The 19,553-nt window shown below is 39.4% G+C and overlaps 1 protein-coding gene across 1 annotated transcript in view; it reads right to left on the reverse strand.

Moving 5' to 3' along the window:
• LOC133660207 (eukaryotic translation initiation factor 3 subunit H) overlaps window positions 1–7,021 on the reverse strand; it is a 136,820-nt gene extending 129,799 nt beyond the window's left edge. Inside the window, exon 1 of the mRNA XM_062063487.1 lies at window positions 6,867–7,021. Within this exon, the coding sequence (XP_061919471.1) occupies window positions 6,867–6,926 (60 nt within the window). The 5' untranslated portion in view covers window positions 6,927–7,021. The remainder of the gene's footprint in view (window positions 1–6,866) is intronic.
• Between the last annotated feature and the right edge of the window lie 12,532 nt (window positions 7,022–19,553).

Raw genomic sequence — 19,553 nt, forward strand, 5'->3', positions numbered from 1 at the left:
ATGACGTAATAACTATTATTAGAAACATTTTAGCATTGTGTTTTTCTTAAAATACAGTAAGTGTGTTTATCCTAAACTTTCCTGACACTTCATTTTACACACTATAACACTGTACTTCTTTTTTTGGGACATATACCACAATAATATCATACCATGGCCTTAATACCGTAATAATATCGTATAGTGAGATTAGCTACCGTTACACTCCTAAATATTAGTGACGCAAAATAGTGGGTTTTCTAATAGTGTGTTTATTTATATTAGTTATTTGAAAAAAAATAACTTGGTAAAAAGATTTTGGTGTGTGTAGAAGTACTTTTTGAGCACATTAAATACCGCGATAGATGATAACTGATCATTTTGGTCACGATAACCTGTGATAAGAAATGTTCATATTGTTACATCCCTACTCTGGACATACTTTTGTTTGGAATTCAAAACACAGCTGACATAACAAATTAACTATGTCACAAACCATGGCAAATCTCAAACAGCTCCTTTGGAAGAAGGCAAAATAGTTATATACTAGGGGTGTAACGGTACATGCATTTGTATTGAACCGTTTCGGTACGGGGTTTCTGGTTCGGAGGTGTACCGAACAAGTTTCCACACGGACATATTAAGTAGCGTAACGCACATTGTGTAAACAATGCACACCGAGGCACAACACACGACATGCTAGCAGCTAACGGGCTACGATAGACTGACCATACGTCCTCTTTTCACCGGACATGTCCTCTTTTGCGGAGCCGTCAGGGCGGAGTTTCTTAAATGCCTCAAATGTCCGGCATTTTGAGTTAGGGTTGCGTGTATTTTCAATGTACGTTCAGGGTTAAGAAGGGGTTAAAGACAAAACAAATTGTGCGTGCAGCAGCGTTCGTGAGGGAGGGGCAGAGACAGAGAGAGCGAGAGAGTTATGATAAACGTTGCCAGGCTCTGTTTTTTATCCATAGATTTATCAGATTTAATTTTTTATTATCTATAGCAGGGGTGTCAAAAGTGTGCCCCGGAGGCCATTTGCGGCCCACAGCTAATGTTTTAAAGGCCCACGACACATTCTAAAAATACTATTAAAATAAACAAAAACATAACAAAAGTGAAATAAAAAAGCTTAAAGGTTAAAGGCCTACTGAAATGATTTTTTTTTATTTAAACGGGAATAGCAGATCCATTGTATGTGTCATACTTGATCATTTCGCGATATTGCCATATTTTTGCTGAAAGGATTTAGTAGAGAAAATCGACGATAAAGTTCGCAACTTTTGCTCGCTGATAAAAAAAAGCCTTGCCTGTACCGGAAGTAGCGTGACGTCACAAGCGGTAGTGCTGCTCACAATTCCCGTTGTTTACAATGGAGTGAGAGAGATTCGGACCGAGAAAGTGATGATTACACCATTAATTTGAGCGAGGATGAAAGATTCATAGATGAGGAACGTTACAGTGAATGACTTGAAAGGCAGTGATGGACGTATCTTTTTTCGCTCTGACCGTAACTTAGGTACAAGCTGGCTCATTGGATTCCACACTCTCTCCTTTTTCTATTGTGGATCACAGATTTGTATTTTAAACCATTTTAGATACTATATCCTCTTGAAAATGAGAGTCGAGAACGCGAAATGGACATTCACAGTGACTGAACATGTAAATACACGATTAATAATTCAGCTTTGCGAAGCTAAAAAAATAGAAGCTAAACTAGCTACGTAGCCAACTTGATAGCAGCAGTCTCAAATGCAGATAGAAACTAAATTTAAAAAAAACCTGACTGGATGGATAGACAGAAGACCAATAATACTATTAAACCATGAACATGTAAATACACGATTAATAAAATTCCGCTTGGCGAAGCTAAAAAAACAGAAGCTAACCTAGCTGTGTAGCCAACGCGATAGCATCAGTCTCAAATGCAGATAGAAACTAAATTAAAAAAAAACTGACTGGATGGATAGACAGAAGATCAATAATACTATTAAACCATGAACATGTAAATACACGATTAATAATATTCCGCTTGGCGAAGCTAAAAAAAACAGAAGCTAACCTAGCTGCGTAGCTAACTTAGATGCGGCGGCGGGCGTTGTACGCTTTTGACGACACCCCGGCCGCCATCAGAGTCGGCAAGAAACATATATTTCCCCAAAGTTACGTACGTCACATGCACATATCGACACGCACGTACGGGCAATCGATCAAATGTTTGGAAGCCAAAGCTGTACTCACCGTAGTGCGTCTGTTATCCTGCTCAAAACACAACACAACCTCCTGGTGTTGGTGTTGCTGTAGTCCGCTGCTCCACCGGCTCCAACTTTCTTATTTGCAGTCTCCATTGTCCATTAAACAAATTGCTCAATCGCTTTATTAACAAGCGGTAACTGGTTGTAGTTCAAAAAGTAACGCACACACATACACGAGCTGCTGTTAGCCAAAAGTCACGATCACACACACTTAAGGCTGCAGCTAACGATTATTTTTCTATCGATTAATCTATAGATTATTTTTTCGATTAATCGGTTAATCTATAGATTATTTTTTTCGATTAATCTATAGATTATTTTTTCCTTTTGCCGATTATTTTTTTATTCAAAATGAAGATGAAAAAATAAATGTAGGCCCGTTTTTTCAAAAGGCATGGCTTTTATTTACAAAAAAAAAGAAGTATGGCCACTCAGTCAACATTGACAACAACATGACTAAATATTCTGTAACAATGTAAACATTTAAAACTTTTAACATTTAACAAAATTAAAAGTAGCTTATTTGCTTTTTAATGTGCAAATATAAAAGTCAACATCCAGTGCAAATCTTAATATTCTGCAATAGTATAAGCATTTCAAAAGTAAAAGTATTGCTTATTTTGCTTTAAAATGTGCAAAAATAAAGATAAACATCCAATACAAAAAAGTGCAAAACGAAATATTCTGTAACAACAGTGTAAACATTTCAACAAAAGTGAAAGTATTGCTTATTTGCTAAAATGTGCAAAAATAAAGATAAACATCCAATACAAAAAAGTGCCAATCTAAATATTCTGGAGTACTGTAAACATTAAATATTGCTTTTAAAATGTGCAAAATAAACATCCAGTCCAACACAGTACACAATAACCAATTCTACTCATTCCAGTGAGTGACTAACAGTTGTAATGAAGAAAGGTTAGCATGTCTACATGTTTGGTTCTTTTCTTGTTTATAATATTCCCAGCAGCTGAAAATAGGCGCTCAGAAGGGGTCGATGTGGCTGGAACTGAGAGCTAATTAGCCTTCACCTCAAGCCAGGATTTCGAGCGAGCTGAGCTGCAGTTTAAGTTTCTAGAAGGTCAACGGGCTCATAGTGATGTTACTAATAGTTGACTGGGAGGTGTTTATTATCATTTGGGGAGAGTCCGCTGCCTGATGCTCACCTGCTAAACACCTATCTGCTCCACGCTGAAGCGCTGACTACATGCGCTCTGAATACGCACTGCTGATTGGCTGATAATGCTTCGTGTGTACCAATCAGATGGTTGTGTGGGTGGGACAATGCTGCGTGTGTACCAATCAGATGGTTGTGTGGGTGGGACAATGCTGCGTGTGTACCAATCAGATGGTTGTGTGGGTGGGACAATGCTGCGTGCTGAGACAGAGGCAGACGGAGCAAAGCAGCTTGTTAAGACTTTAGCTTAGAAACTCGTTCGGTACACCCCCGTACCGAACCGAAAGCCCCGTACCGAAACGGTTCAATACAAAACACGTACCGTTACACCCCTAGCAGATACAAATGACACATTCATGTTTTTGTGTAATGATGACAACGTATGCTCGCGCGGACGATTGACTAGTTGATGGTTTTCTTTTCAAATGTTCGTTCATAGCCGTTGTGCTGCTATGATAGGCCATTTCCGCTCGACACAGTGTGCATACAACAACATTATTAGGCCGTTTATTGAAGTACTCCCACACTTTTGGCATGCTTTTCCCCCCTCGCTCGCACCGCTCGCATCGTCTTCTTTGATCGTCTGCTTTGCGCTTCGCCATGACGGTAGTGTGACGTCATTATGCGACGCGTCGACGCACAAAAACGGCGTCGACGTATTTACGTAACCGATGACGTCGACTACGTCGACGCATCGTTTCAGCCTTACACACACTCAAGTTCTCCGCCAACTCACTCGCGCATGCGCGTTCCCCAAACCCTTAAAGACAGTACACTAATGCAAATATCACGGATATTAACAGTATTGTACTTAGCCGCTAAGACACCGATCGATCCCACCTACAACGTTCTTCTTTGCAGTCTCCATTGTTCATTAAACAAATTGCAAAAGATTCAGAATACTGTGGAATTTTGTCAAAGAAAATAAGAGGCTTTTCTATCGGGTCCGATTGGGTACAACCACTTCCGTTGCTTTTGTGACGTCACGCGCATAAATCATATCCAAAGGAGTTTTTCAACCGGAAGTGTGGCGGGAATTTTAAAATTGCACTTTATAAGTTAACCCGGCTGTATTGGCATGTGTTGCAATGTTAAGATTTCATCATTGATATACAAACTATCAGACTGCGTGGTTGGTAGTAGTGGCTTTCAGTAGGCCTTTAAATGTAATTTAGAAAAAGTTGCAATGTTGACTGATAAAACAAAGCTGGGTTTTTTTCTTTCAAACTGTCATTGCTCAAAACATAATATTGAATCAAAATCAATGTTATTATGAATTATTGACCTATCCAAGGTTCCAATTACTTCACATTAAATATTCCACTAAGAAAAATATTTTTGGTGGAAGATTTTGCAAATTTGGTAAATAAATAACCCAAAAATGCATATTTTGTTGTTTTCTTAATGTACCGAAAATGAACCGAACCGTGACCTCTAAACCGAGGTACGTACCGAACCTACATTTTTGTGTACCGTTACACCTCTATTATATACTCACCTCAACACTTATGAGGATCCCAAATGCACAAAAGCGGGTGAAGGTGCTGTCACGCCAATTTTCTTCCCATTACAAAAACCTTCCTATCCCCCATTTACTTCCGGGGTCATTTCCTCTTACGTAATTTCCTCTTACTTACGTCATCTTACGTCATTGACAGCGATCGATAGAATCCAAATCTCCTGAAAATAGTGGTGTCACTGAATGATATTTGTCTTTATCTTTCCCAGGGTTTTAACTTGCACCTACAGATGTAAGCTGGGGGAAAAATAACTGGTTCAAAAATAATAATCTAATAACCTTTATTGGTTTGTACCTTGATGTGGTTTAAGAGCTTTTCACTATAACATGTCTACTTCTGAGGTGACCACCACTTGTGATTATAATTGACGCTTTGTCCTTTATCTGTGTTCCCCATTCTTTAGGGGCAGCTCGCGCAATGTTTGGAACAAAACATTTGTAAACAATAAAAAATAATTTTACATTGCAGTTTTTTGCCTCATTTTAAAGTCTTGAAGAAATACCCAAGGTTTTTCTTTATTTTTATGTTCTTATTCTAAATATTGTTGTTTGTCTGACCACGGGTCATCTGACTTCACTGAGGTACATATGTGCACATAAATGTCATTTTAATTTAGTTCACTTACACAGAGAAAAAAAAAAAAAATGAATTTAACGAATACATTTAGTTTTAATAAAGTTTGATAATGTTGATTGATAATGAATTAACTTATTGTACACTGTTATTCATTTCCGCATATGTCCACGAGTCAAATGTGCAGTCAGGAAAATCCTCAAGTTAATTTGTCCGATTAATACTTGTCCGATTAATACAGACGTTTTGTTAACGCTATATTATAAAAAAATTTAAAAAAACAGCGACGGGCAGTCAAAGCCGAAGTGCTATCGATCGCTGTCAATGACGTAAGAGGAAATTACGTGAGTAAGAGGAAATGACGTAAGAGGAAATGACCCCGGAAGTAAATGGGGGATAGGAAGGTTTTTGTAATGGGAAGAAAATTGACATGAGAGCGCCAAAAGGTTAAAAAAAAAAAAAGTGGGTTTGATCACTTTAAGATAATGGTTCATATTTTTAAGGGATGCTTACTTTCTAACGGAAAAAGTGTAGAGTTGCTTTTATGAAGTAAAAAAAGGCCATTTAGCAACTTGTCCCCAAGGGTAATTTTTCACTAGCATGCCATGCAGCGTTGCCAGACGTACGATAAATATCGTATTTGTAGGTTAATTATCGTATTTGTATGACATTTCCGCCTTATGTATGTTTTACGATCAATAATTCAGGATATCCGGAGATTTAAAATAAGTTGACCCCCCTTAATACAAGCAGGATAAATCTAGCACTAAGTCCGATCATGTTGTTAGACAATATTAGTGCCAGTGGCAGCTTTTTCCCCCCAACATCAAATTAGTAAAATGATAATATTCCTCGGTATACAATAATACATCATTTCCATTTGCAGACGACGATGCCAAGTCAGACTGGGGTTTAATACCTGGATTATTTAAACGCTTGGTCCCTGATATGGGTAAAATACATAACAAGTGGTAGTAGCAGTGTAATATATTTGGATGTAATTTAGACTTAAGTGTATTAAACAAGACACAAATAAATGGTATAAGTGTCAACGTTTTCCATGGCTACTTAAACAAGTTAGCATTTCATTAGCATGTAACGTACTCGGGATTTTACAAACAAAATAAAAAATGTCCACCGGTTTGGTCAGTCATACATCGTAGCCCAAATAACATACCATGATTAACAGGGTTTTAATTCTAGATAATATAAATAAAACGAATAACCACAAAAATAGCCAGTATGCTAATGCTATAGCAAGTACTGTCTTCGCATATGTTCGCGACGCGGTATCACCGCTTCCCCAAATATTAGACATTATACATGAACAAAATAGGTACATAAATGTTGATTGACACTCACCAAGCCCTCAATTTGGATCTGTTTGACAGGAGAATCCAAAGTACCCGCAGTAGAAGCCATCACAGCAATAAATATCGGACCGCTCTTCTTTGGAAAAACACCGACAATCCTCTGCACGCGGAAAAGGGGGAAAGGTTTCTGTGACGGACAGTTTCCAGTAGAGGGAATAGAGGTGAATCACACTTCCGGTTTGTACGGGAACGCTAGTCGCAAAAGCAAGGTTCCGCTCACAAAAATACACTAGACGGTACATCATTTTTAATCAGGTTAAATATACTAACATGTATGTACAAATCTAAAGATAGAATATTTATTTAATTATTTGGAAACATGTATGTCGTTGAATTGGATTAATCAAGAATGTTGCATTTCTTTCATTGATAGAATATTTGCAGAACTGCAATACACATTCTTATCAGAATAATATATAGTTGAAAAATGCATTTTTCCAGTGAGGGTTGGACTCCGCCAAGGCTGCCCTTTGTCACCGATTCTGCTCATAACTTTTATGGACAGAATTTCTAAGCACAGTCAGGGCGTTGAGGGGATCCGGTTTGGTGGCTGCAGGATTAGGTCTCTGCTTTTTGCAGATGATGTGGTCCTGATGGCTTCAACTGGCCAGGATCTTCAGCTCTCACTGGATCGGTTCGCAGCCGAGTGTGAAGCAACAGGGATGAGAATCAGCACCTCCAAGTCCGAGTCCATGGTTCTCGCCCGGGAAAGGGTGGAGTGCCATCTCCATGTTGGGGAGAAGATCTTGCCCCAAGTGAAGGAGTTCAAGTACCTCGGAGTCTTGTTCACGAGTGAGGGAAGAGTGGATCGTGAGATCGACAGGCGGATCGGTGCGGCGTCTTCAGTAATGCGGACGCTGTATCGATCCGTTGTGGTGAAGAAGGAGCTGAGCCGGAAGGCAAAGCTCTCAATTTACCGGTCGATCTAGTTCCCATCCTCACCTATGGTCATTAACTTTGGGTTATGATGGAAAGGACAAGATCACAGGTACAAGCGGCTGAAATGAAATTCCTCCGCCGAGTGGCGGGGCTCTCCCTTAGAGGTAAGGTGAGAAGCTCTGTCATCCGGGAGGAGCTCAGAGTAAAGCCGCTGCTCCTCCACATTGAGAGGAGCCAGATGAGGTGGTTCGGGCATCTGCTCAGGATGCCACCCGAACGCCTCCCTAGGGGCACGTCCGACCGGCAGGAGGCCAAGGGGAAGACCCAGGACACGTTGGGAAGACTATGTCTCCCGGCAGGCCTGGGAACGCCTCGGGATCCAACAGGGAGGAGCTGGACGAAGTGGCTGGGGAGAGGGAAGTCTGGGCTTCTCTGCTTAGGCTGCTGCCCCCGCGACCGGACCTCGGATAAGCGGAAGAAAATGGATGGATGGATGGATGAAAAATTCATCAAATAATACATTTGTATAAATTTTTTTGCAGAGTTTAAGTAAAAAAAATATATTGCTTCCCCAACTTTACAACCACCAAAGCCCACCATTAATGCATACATTCAGTCATCCATCCATCCATTTTCTACCGCTTGTGCCTTTCAGGATCCCGGGGCTGTGCTGGAGCCTATCTCAGCTGCACACGGGCGGAAGGTGGGGTACACCCTGGACAAGTCGCCACCTCATCGCAGGGCCAACACAGATAGACAGACAACATTAATTCACTAGGGTGCAAATTCATGGCCGTTACTACCATTGAGGACACGGAGGTCATGTCCTCTGTATTTTTTTAGGTGACAAGAAGAAGATGGTATGAGTGACGCAAAATGCTAGTCCTAACAACAGTGTTTTGCAGAAGCTCCACCTGAAAATTGGTCCCAGCATCAGCAAGGAAGAAGACATGTGATTGGTTCCCCAGTAATTGGATCCAATTCCCAGTTGTGAACTCTGAGTGTGTGTGTATGTATAAATTGACACTGAAATTGTATGTACTCTTAAACGCTCTGACGAAGGCCACGTGCCGAAACGCGTAAGCGTTCCTCTTTTTTGATGTGAGCAATAAATCAAGTGAAATGTGAGTATTTTGTCCTACTAGTCTTAATTTTGGGATGTGCTACCTTTTCAAACATTTTTGAAACATTTACTGGATTACTTTTTTTGGGTTTGGCACTCCATCTTGAATCACATTGAGAAGCGCAATCTCCTTTTTGAACCAGTTATCTTTTGAAATTGCTGCTCCAATCTAAAATCGGACAAATACAACCACAATGGCCACATCATTTGAGCTACTCAATCAGCAGACCGAAGCAAGGTCAGAGACATTTAACTATTCAGAGGAAGACATAGAGAGTATTCTGTTGCCCCACACTGAATTTGAAAACTGGGTCCAAACTGAAAATCAAAGCACAGATACTAAAGGCCTTTTTTCTGAACTTGAAGATTTAAAGAAACAGGAGACACGATTACTGTGGCATGCTGTTACACTGTCTGAGTACAGACGACAGCAACGTATCCCCAGAGGGCTTCGAATCAACAAAATTCCAGCCTTTGGCACAGATGACCCTGACTTTATGAAGAAGTGGGAACAAATCCTAAACAAATGTTCATTAGATCTAGAAGTATTGATCATTGAAAAGTCAAAAGCTGAGCAGTCAAAAAAACTTGAAACCATAAAAGCTCTTGAGACAAAAATTCACAACCTCCAGGGATTAGAGGAGGTCACTCAAATGGAAGAGAAAATGTTGAAGTCATTGGACTCATTCAAGATACAACTCAAACAATACAAAATGAAGAAATACCAACGTGATTTGAATGACTACAAAGAGGGAACAGTTTACCAATGGCAAAAACCAACCTACAGAGGAAGACAGAGAATCAGAGCCAAACCAGGTGTCTATCGTCAATCTGATGACTATCCCTCAGCTGTGAGTGACCAATCAAGTGAGAGTGAGGATCTGACAACCAACCGAAGAGCACCTTTTTTAGATCTACCCCACCCACACCAACGTGGAAGAGGAAGAGGAAGACGAGGCGGGGCAAACGAGGGAAGAGGTCCACCCAGGAGATCCCCAAGACAATCCAATCACCCATAGTGAATCTGTCTAAAGTTCCACTCACCCCAGCCCAAACCTCAGTTCTAAATAAAGGTCTTTCATTTGCAGTAACCAACAAAGTCAATGCTTTCAACCTAAAAGTTGACACCTATAAGTTCATGAGACAACTTCATTTGAAACACTTTTTCTCTCCTCTCCATAAAAATGCAGCATATTCAACTGAACAGTCATCACAAAGTGAAGAGAGTAAAACTGGAACACAAAAACCTTCTCCCTTTGCTCCAAAGTCATCATTTTGCCCTTTCACCAACCTAAGCCCTGCGATTTTGACATTTAACAAATTAGTTGAGAATGATCTTGAAAAAATGTTAAAAAAAAGATAAAGGCCCAAAATACTCAAACTTGAGTTCTGAAGAGCGCAATGCATTAGAAGAGTTGGAGAACAATCCAGAAATCACTATCCGCTCAGCAGACAAAGCAGGAGCTGTGTGTATCCTTGACACTGAATACTACCATCAGAAAATGCTTGAACTTTTGAACAGCCCCACCTACAGGAAGCTAGAGAAAAATCCTATGGATGAATTTAAATCTGAAATTGACAGTCTGCTGAAAGTTGCATTCGAATCAAACTGGATCACAAAAAATGAGCATGCCTATCTGACTAACCAGCACCCAGTCACCCCCATCATATATTGTCTTCCCAAAATCCATAAACATCCTACAGAACCCCCATTGAGGCCAATAGTCTCAGGAAGAGGCTCAGTGACTGAACCATTGTCAAAATATGTTGACTTCTTCTTGAAAGATTTTGTGAAAGACCTACCCGCCTACCTTGGAGACACAAAAGATGTACTTAACTGTCTGACTGAATATACTGCAAATCAGAATACAATATTGGTGTCTCTTGATGTTGAAAACCTATATGGTTGCATTCCCCATGAAGATGCTTTGAACTCTGTGGCCTATTACCTATCCAAGAGAGAAGCAACACACAATCCCCCTAATGAATTTCTATTAGAATTGTTACACTATGTACTGAGTCACAACTACATGCTGTATGACTCCAAATGGTATCTCCAACAAGCAGGGACTGCGATGGGGACCGCAACAGCGCCCTCTGTAGCTGGATTAGTGGTAGGGAAATGGGAAGAAGAAGTCATACATGACCCAAATAGTAACCCTTACCATTCAAATATAAAACTGTACAAACGATACATTGATGACATCCTGATATTTTGGGAGGGGACGCAAGAAGAATTGATGGACTTTGTGAAATATCTCAACAATAGTTCAGCGTTCCTTAAATTCACCTGTGAACATAGCACTGAAAAGATTAATTATTTGGATTTGAGCATACATAAAGATGAAACAGGAGCTATTCACACTTCTATTTATAGAAAAGATATGGAACGAAATTCAATATTACATGCCACAAGCAAACATCCCAAACCCCTAAAGGACAATATCCCAGTGGGTCAGTTTTTGAGGCTCAAACGCAACTGTTCAGACCTTGAGGACTTTCACTCCAAAGAAATAATCATGGCTGCTCGGTTCAAAGAAAGAGGTTATGCCTCTAACTCTATTCAGAAAGCCATACAGCGAGCTAATACTACTGCTCGTACTGATCTCCTGTCCAACATTCAGAAAACTAAGAATCCAAGCCGGGCCTGTTTCTCCACTGAATTCAACCATTGTGCTTCACAAATAAAGGAGACACTCAAGAAACACTGGCATGTGCTCCAAGCAGAAGAAACACTAAAGGACCTCTGCAAATCCCCACCTCTCTTTGCTTTCAGGAGAGCGCCTACAATTAAAAACATGGTCATGTATAAGAATATGATTCCCAAAAAGACCACCACATGGTTGACAACAACAACAACAACAGGCATGTATAGATGTGGTAACTGTGCCTGCTGTAACAATACAACAAAAACTAAATCATTTAACCATCCTCACACTGGGAAGAAAATTCCAATAAGGGAATTCATCAACTGTAAGTCAACTCATGTGGTCTACATGCTATTATGTCCCTGTAGCTTAGCCTACATTGGAAAAACCAAAAGGCCGCTAAAACAAAGAATATCTGAGCACAAAACAGCAATTCGTACAGGCAATATGGACTATGCCATTGTAAGACATTACTCTGAAGCAAACCACGGTTCACCCTCTTCATTAAGATTCTATGGGATTGAACAAATCATGATGCCCAAAAGAGGAGGAGATATTTTGAAAAAACTATCACAGAGAGAAATGTTCTGGATCTACACACTCAATACTATGACACCAAATGGACTCAATGATGACTATAGCCTAAAATGTTTTTTAACATAATTGTTCCTTCTGTGCCATTGTAGTCATCCAGTATCCAGTCCAGTGCCATCTAGTGTATGCTAGTCCTAACAACAGTGTTTTGCAGAAGCTCCACCTGAAAATTGGTCCCAGCATCAGCAAGGAAGAAGACATGTGATTGGTTCCCCAGTAATTGGATCCAATTCCCAGTTGTGAACTCTGAGTGTGTGTGTATGTATAAATTGACACTGAAATTGTATGTACTCTTAAACGCTCTGACGAAGGCCACGTGCCGAAACGCGTAAGCGTTCCTCTTTTTTGATGTGAGCAATAAATCAAGTGAAATGTGAGTATTTTGTCCTACTAGTCTTAATTTTGGGATGTGCTACCTTTTCAAACATTTTTGAAACATTTACTGGATTACTTTTTTTGGGTTTGGCACTCCATCTTGAATCACATTGAGAAGCGCAATCTCCTTTTTGACGCAAAATGTACTTTGTGTAGGACACCTGTACAGTACCATGCAATCATCTTCTCACAATATACGATCTTTGGTCATGCACTGCAGGCTGCAACTATAGCGACGTAACACAATGACATTAGCTTTTACTATAAACATAATTCCATCCGAAATGTGCTGTCAATATACCATTAACATAAAATTATACAGATGTCACTAATGTTGGTTTCATCTGAATGAAATTGAAATGTCAGCCCGGTTCCGTTCATAGAGATCAGGCCCGCCCGCCCGCCCGCCCGCCCTAAACTTAGCTGCGTGTAGGTCTTCGCGATCCGTGGGGGGCCGTTTTGCTTAAAGAAGCACAACACATGTCAAATGTGAGTTATTGAATGACAAGGCCCTTCATATACATTTTTACCCCAAATGTACTACTGTCCACGTCATACTCTGTCACTGAAAATCAACAACATTGTCAACAACATTTCCTCTCGTGGAGCGTGTCATTAATACCCAATTGCTAAACATAAGATCGTGGGTTCGATCTCCGGTCATAGTTGAAACTGGGGGAAGATTTTAAATTTATGTTTTCATCCATCCATCCATTTACACACTGGACAAGTCGCCACCGCATCACAGACAGACAACATTCACACTCACATTCACACACCAGGCCAATTTAGAGTTGCCAATCAACCTATCCCCGGGTAATGTTAAAATTGTTTAATACGCAAAACCTCAGCATAATAATAAAAAAGTAGACTGTTACGAAATCATGCTGATTGTCAAAGATGTTAGATAATATGACTTATCAAGGAGCGTTTTGTATTATTAGGTCCATCAGTGCTAAATATTATAAACGTATCACTTTCCTCTGGCACTGTTCCCCTAGCATTCAAAAAAGCGGTTATTCATCCTCTGCTCAAAAGACCTAACCTCGATCCTGACCTCATGGTAAACTACCGGCCGGTGTCCCACCTTCCCTTTATTTCGAAAATCCTCGAAAAAATTGTTGCACAGCAGCTAAATGAACACTTAGTGTCTAACAATCTCTGTGAACCTTTTCAATCCGGTTTCAGGGCAAATCACTCTGCGGAGACAGCCCTCGCAAAAATGACTAATGATCTATTGCTAACGATGGATTCAGATGAGTCATCTATGTTGCTGCTTCTTGATCTTAGCGCTGCTTTCGATACCGTCGATCATAATATTTTATTAGAGCGTATCAAAACACGTGTTGGTATGTCAGACTTAGCCTTGTCTTGGTTTAACTCTTATCTTACTGACAGTATGCAGTGCGTCTCCCATAACAATGTGACATCGGACTATGTCAAGGTAACGTGCGGAGTCCCCCAGGGTTCGGTTCTTGGCCCTGCACTCTTTAGTATCTACATGCTGCCGCTAGGTGACATCATACGCAAATACGGTGTTAGCTTTCACTGTTATGCTGATGACACCCAACTCTACATGCCCCTAAAGCTGACCAACACGCCGGATTGTAGTCAGCTGGAGGCGTGTCTTAATGAAATTAAACAATGGATGTCTGCTAACTTTTTGCAACTCAACGCCAAGAAAACGGAAATGCTGATTATCGGTCCTGCTAGACACCAAAATTTATTTAATAATACCACCTTAACATTTGACAACCAAACAATTACACATGGCGACTCTGTAAAGAATCTTGGTATTATCTTCGACCCAACTCTCTCGTTTGAGTCACACATTAAGAGTGTTACCTAAACGGCCTTCTTTCATCTCCGTAATATCGCTAAAATTCGTTCCATTTTGTCCACTAGCGACACTGAGATCATTATTAATGCGTTGGTTACGTCTCGTCTCGATTACTGTAAGGTATTATTTTCGGGTCTCCCTATGTCTAGCATTAAAAGATTGCAGTTGGTACAAAATGCGGCTGCTAGACTTTTGACAAGAACAAGAAAGTTTGATCATATTACGCCTATACTGGCTCACCTGCACTGGCTTCCTGTGCACTTAAGATGTGACTTTAAGGTTTTACTACCTACGTATAAAATACTACACGGTCTAGCTCCAGCCTATCTTGCCGATTGTATTGTACCATATGTCCCGGCAAGAAATCTGCGTTCAAAGAACTCCGGCTTATCGGTGATTCCCGGAGCCCCAAAAAAGTCTGCGGGCTATAGAGCGTTTTCTATTCGGGCTCCAGTACTATGGAATGCCCTCCCGGTAAAAGTTAGAGATGCTACCTCAGTAGAAGCATTTAAGTCCCATCTTAAAACTCATTTGTATATTCTAGCCTTTAAATAGACTCCCTTTTTAGACCAGTTGATCTGCCGTTTCTTTTCTTTTCTCCTCTGCCTCCCTCTCCCTTGTGGAGGAGGGGGGGGACACACAGGTCCGGTGGCCATGGATGAAGTGCTGGCTGTCCAGAGTCGGGACCCGGGGTGGACCGCTCACCTGTGCATCGGTTGGGGACATCTCTGCGCTGCTGACCCATCTCCGCTCGGGATGGTTTCCCGCTGGCCCCACTATGGACTGGACTCTCGCTGTTATGTTGGATCCACTATGGACTGGACTTTCACAATACTATGTCAGACCCATTCGATATCCATTGCTTTCGGTCTCCCCTAGAGGGAGGGGGGTTACCCACATATGAGGTCCTCTCTAAGGTTTCTCATAGTCATTCACATTGACATCCCACTGCGATGAGTTTTTCCTTGCCCTTTTGTGGGCTCTGAACCGAGGATGTCGTCGTGGCTTGTGCAGCCCTTTGAGACACTTGTGATTTAGGGTTATATAAATAAACATTGATTGATTGATTGGTGATAGTTCTACCTCAATGAAAGCTTTTTTTATTCTGCAAATTCATTGTGTTGCTCAATGTACAAACCCCAAAACCAGTGAAGTTGGCACGTTGTGTCAATTGTAAATAAAAACAGAATACAATGATTTGCAAATCCTTTTCAACCTATATTCATTTGAATAGACTGCAAAGACAAGACACTTAATGTTCGAACTGGAAAACTTTGTTGTTTTTTTTCAAATATTAGCTAATTTGGAATTTGGTCCCTGCAACATGTTTCAAAAAAGCAACATTTATTCAATGTCAGATTGTGACGTGGATCCAACGTTGGACATTAACGTTGTCTCAATTTACAAATACAACTTTTTTGCAACAATGTTTCAAAGGACATGTATGTAAAATCAAAGTTGTTTCAATGTCTTGCTCCAATGTTGCTGTAACAAAGACAACCTTCAAGCCCTGACAGCAGAGCAGGCTGGCTTTTAAGGAAGCCTGATTGGCAACCATCAATCAATCAATCAATGTTTATTTATATAGCCCTAAATCACAAGTGTCACAAAGGGCTGCACAAGCCACGACGACATCCTCGGTTCAGAGCCCACAAAAGGGCAAGGAAAAACTCATCCCAGTGGGATGTCAATGTGAATGACTATGAGAAACCTTGGAGAGGACCGCAGACCCCCCCTCTAGGGGAGACCGCATAATATTGTGAAAGTCCAGTCCATAGTGGATCTAACATAATAGTGAGAGTCCAGTCCAGGGGTCACCAACCTTTTTGAAACCAAGGGCTACTTCTTGGGTACTGATTAATGCGAAGGGCTACCAGTTAGATACACACTTAAATAAATTGCCAGAAGTAGCCAATTTGCTCAATTTACCTTTAACTCTGTTATTATTAATAATTAATGATATTTATCTTTGTGGAAACACTGATCATCTTAATGATTTCTCACAATAAATATATATAGAAACAGATAAATATCAATATGCAACACTTTAATTTTATATTTTTTCTAAGTGCACATTTTTCAAATTGAACATTTTCAAATGATCACTTCTAAGACAGTCTTGTGAAATCACAATATCCCATTTTAACTATCTAGCCACTAACATTTTTTAACAAATGATGAATTACTTTGCACCATGTTTGTACAAATAATAACTCATGTAAAATACAAAAGTAAACTCTCAAATTTTTAAATCATGTCACACTTTGAACTGGACACCAAATCTGTTATCTGTTTATTTGTCAGTTAGTGGGAAGCCTGGCATTGCATGCTGTTAACTAGTGTGTTGTACTCTGGTGTGTAACTTGACACTGCAACTCTGAGTGAGTCTTGCAGATGTGCATCAGTGAGGCGTGTTCTGTGTTTGTTCTTGATGAAGTTCATGTCAGAAAAGGCTGATTCACAAAGATAAGATTTTTCCTCATTGTTTGCGGAACCTTCTTAATCTTTTGGACATATTTTCACAGCAATCTGGCCTTAAGCTTAATTATGATAAATGTAAAATGTTAAGGATTGGAAATCTAAAGAGAACGTCCTTTCGAATGGAATGCAAAGTGCCTGTTTTGTGGACAGATGGACCAGTTAACATACTTAGTGTTGTTGTCCCAGAAAATCTGGAAGATCTAGGCTCAGTAAATTATGATAATCGACTAAGAAAGCTGGACAAAATTATGCAATTATGGAAAGGGAAATCCCTAACCTTGTATGGTAAAATGTCTATTGCCAACTTGTTAATTATTCCTCTATTTATTTATTTGTTTTTGTCATTACCAGCTCCATCACAAAACTTTTTTAAGATTTATGAGCGGAGGGTCTTCGATTTTGTCTGGAACGGCAAACCAGAAAAGATTAAAAGAAAGGTTTTGTACAAAGAGTATGAATATGGGGGCCTGAAACTTCTCAACCTTGAAGCTATGTGTCTGTCTTTAAAAGCATCAATTGTTCCAAAGATGTATTTAAACATTGAGTGGTACACAAATGTCCTGTTGGACAAAAAACATGTACTGTATCAAAAGAAATTGTATCCTTTTTTACAAGTGATCCCCTCCCAGAGAGTCTGCTGGGAAACATGGCGGGGTTCATAAAGGAAACAATCCACTCATAGTGGTGTTTTCAATTTTATGTGCCAGAAAAAAGAGACGATATTTTGCAGCAGTTAATATGGATGAACTCTAATATTGTAATAGATGGAAAGCCTTTCTTTTGGAAAAATATGTTTGAAAGAGGAATCATTTTTGTCAATGATATTATCAATGAGAATGGTAAAATTATGAAGTATGATGAATTTAGAGCTATGTATGGTGATGCTTGCTCAAGCTTTTCATTTTATCAACTAACTGGAGTAATTGGGAAAAGATGGAAACAAATAATTAATTATGGAACTACTAAATTATTAGTTTGTAAACCTCTAATAAGAAATTCTAGTTGGCAAAAAGGAACTAAAATAAATAGAAAAATATATAATTTTTATTTAATAAAGAAATCTTTGAAGGCTGCCTCATACAACACAAATGGAAAATGGGAGGACTTTTTTGACTGCCCGTTGCCATGGGATGCCATATTCAAACTACCGGTAATCTATAAAACCACTATCGATGTGCAAAATCGTTATTTTCAAATTAAAATTATTTATAACTTCTTACCCACAGGGAAAATGTTAAAATTATGGAATATGACAGAGTCAGATGATTGCCGATTTTGTTGTCAGGAACCTGAATCCACCCTGCATTTGTTTTGGTATTGTCATATTGTGTCTTTGTTTTGGGTGGAAGTTGAAAAAATGTGTTTAAGGATTGGTTTGTTTATGAAGCTTAATGTGGTTTCTGTTATTTTAGGAGAGTTCATTGACAATCATGATTTAGTCAATTTAATTATAGTACTCGGTAAAATGTTTATTTTTAAGGCCAAAAACAGATATTCACTTAGTATTACTTTCTTTAAAACATTTATTCAGTATTTTCTAACTTTAGAAAGTTACATGGTTGAAAACGATAATGATGCCAAAAAACATTTAAAAAAGATGAGAAGTCCTCAAAGGCTTATTTTGAAAGTATAATTATGTTTATAGATTGTATGATATCTGTTGTTGTGTTCCCTAATTTGAGTGACCTGGACATAATCTGGACTGTACATAAATGCTTATTTTGAAAATGTAATTTTGTTTATAAATTATATGCAATCTGTTGTGTTCCCTAATTTTTTTCTGTGTACACGAATGAAGGTGTGTGTTGCTGAGTCCTACTTGGACATTATCTGGACTGGGCCTGGTTTAAAAAACCCTGTAAACAAATCTAATTTCATTGACAACCTGGTCTGTTGAAGATAAGGCCCTTTTTTAAAGAATAAAATAAAAAAAGATAAATAAATAAAAAAAACATTTTCTTGGATAAAAAAGAAAGTAAAACAATATAAAAATAATTACATAAAAAATAGTGATTAATGAAAATGTTAGTGGACCAGCAGCCTATACAATCATGTGTGCTTCAGGGACTGTGTCCCTTGCAGATGTGTTGTCTATGTTGTGGGAACCAGAATATTGGTAGCAGAAAGAAATAACCCCTTTTGTGTGAGTGGGTGTGGATGAGTGTGCATGGGGGAGGTTGTTTGGGTTGATGCACTGATTGAAAGTGTATCTTGTGTTTTTTTCTATGTAGATTTAATTTTAAAAAAATAAATAAATTTAAAAAAAAAATTGGTGACCCCTGGTCCAGTCCATATTGGGGCCAGCAGGAGACCTGTCATGTCTTGGTGATCATGTTTTGTTTGGCCATGTGCTGTTTGTTTTTTGGACTCTTTTTAGTTCCTGGTTGTGCACTCTTGATTGTTTTGTTTCCATGACAACTCATTAGTTTCACCTGTCTCACGTTTTGCACTCACGCACCTGTCACTAATTATGTCGGTATTATTTAAGTTTGCAGTTGCCAGACAGTCTGTCTGGCGACATTACCTCCTTGACACCCATGCTATCTGATATCCTTACTACTCATGCCATTGTTTTCATGCTGCTCGTTTCTTGCCACGTGAGTTTTGTGTATTCTTGTCACAGTAATGTTCATAGTTTTTTGCCCAAAGGCTGGTTTTGTTTTCTTAACCAAGTTAGTACTTCCGCCTTGTTTCTTTTGTTAGTGTTAAAATAAATATGTCTTTACCTGCACGTCT

Source organism: Entelurus aequoreus, linkage group LG11 (genome assembly GCF_033978785.1).
Source record: "Entelurus aequoreus isolate RoL-2023_Sb linkage group LG11, RoL_Eaeq_v1.1, whole genome shotgun sequence".
Lineage (NCBI taxonomy): Eukaryota > Metazoa > Chordata > Actinopteri > Syngnathiformes > Syngnathidae > Entelurus > Entelurus aequoreus.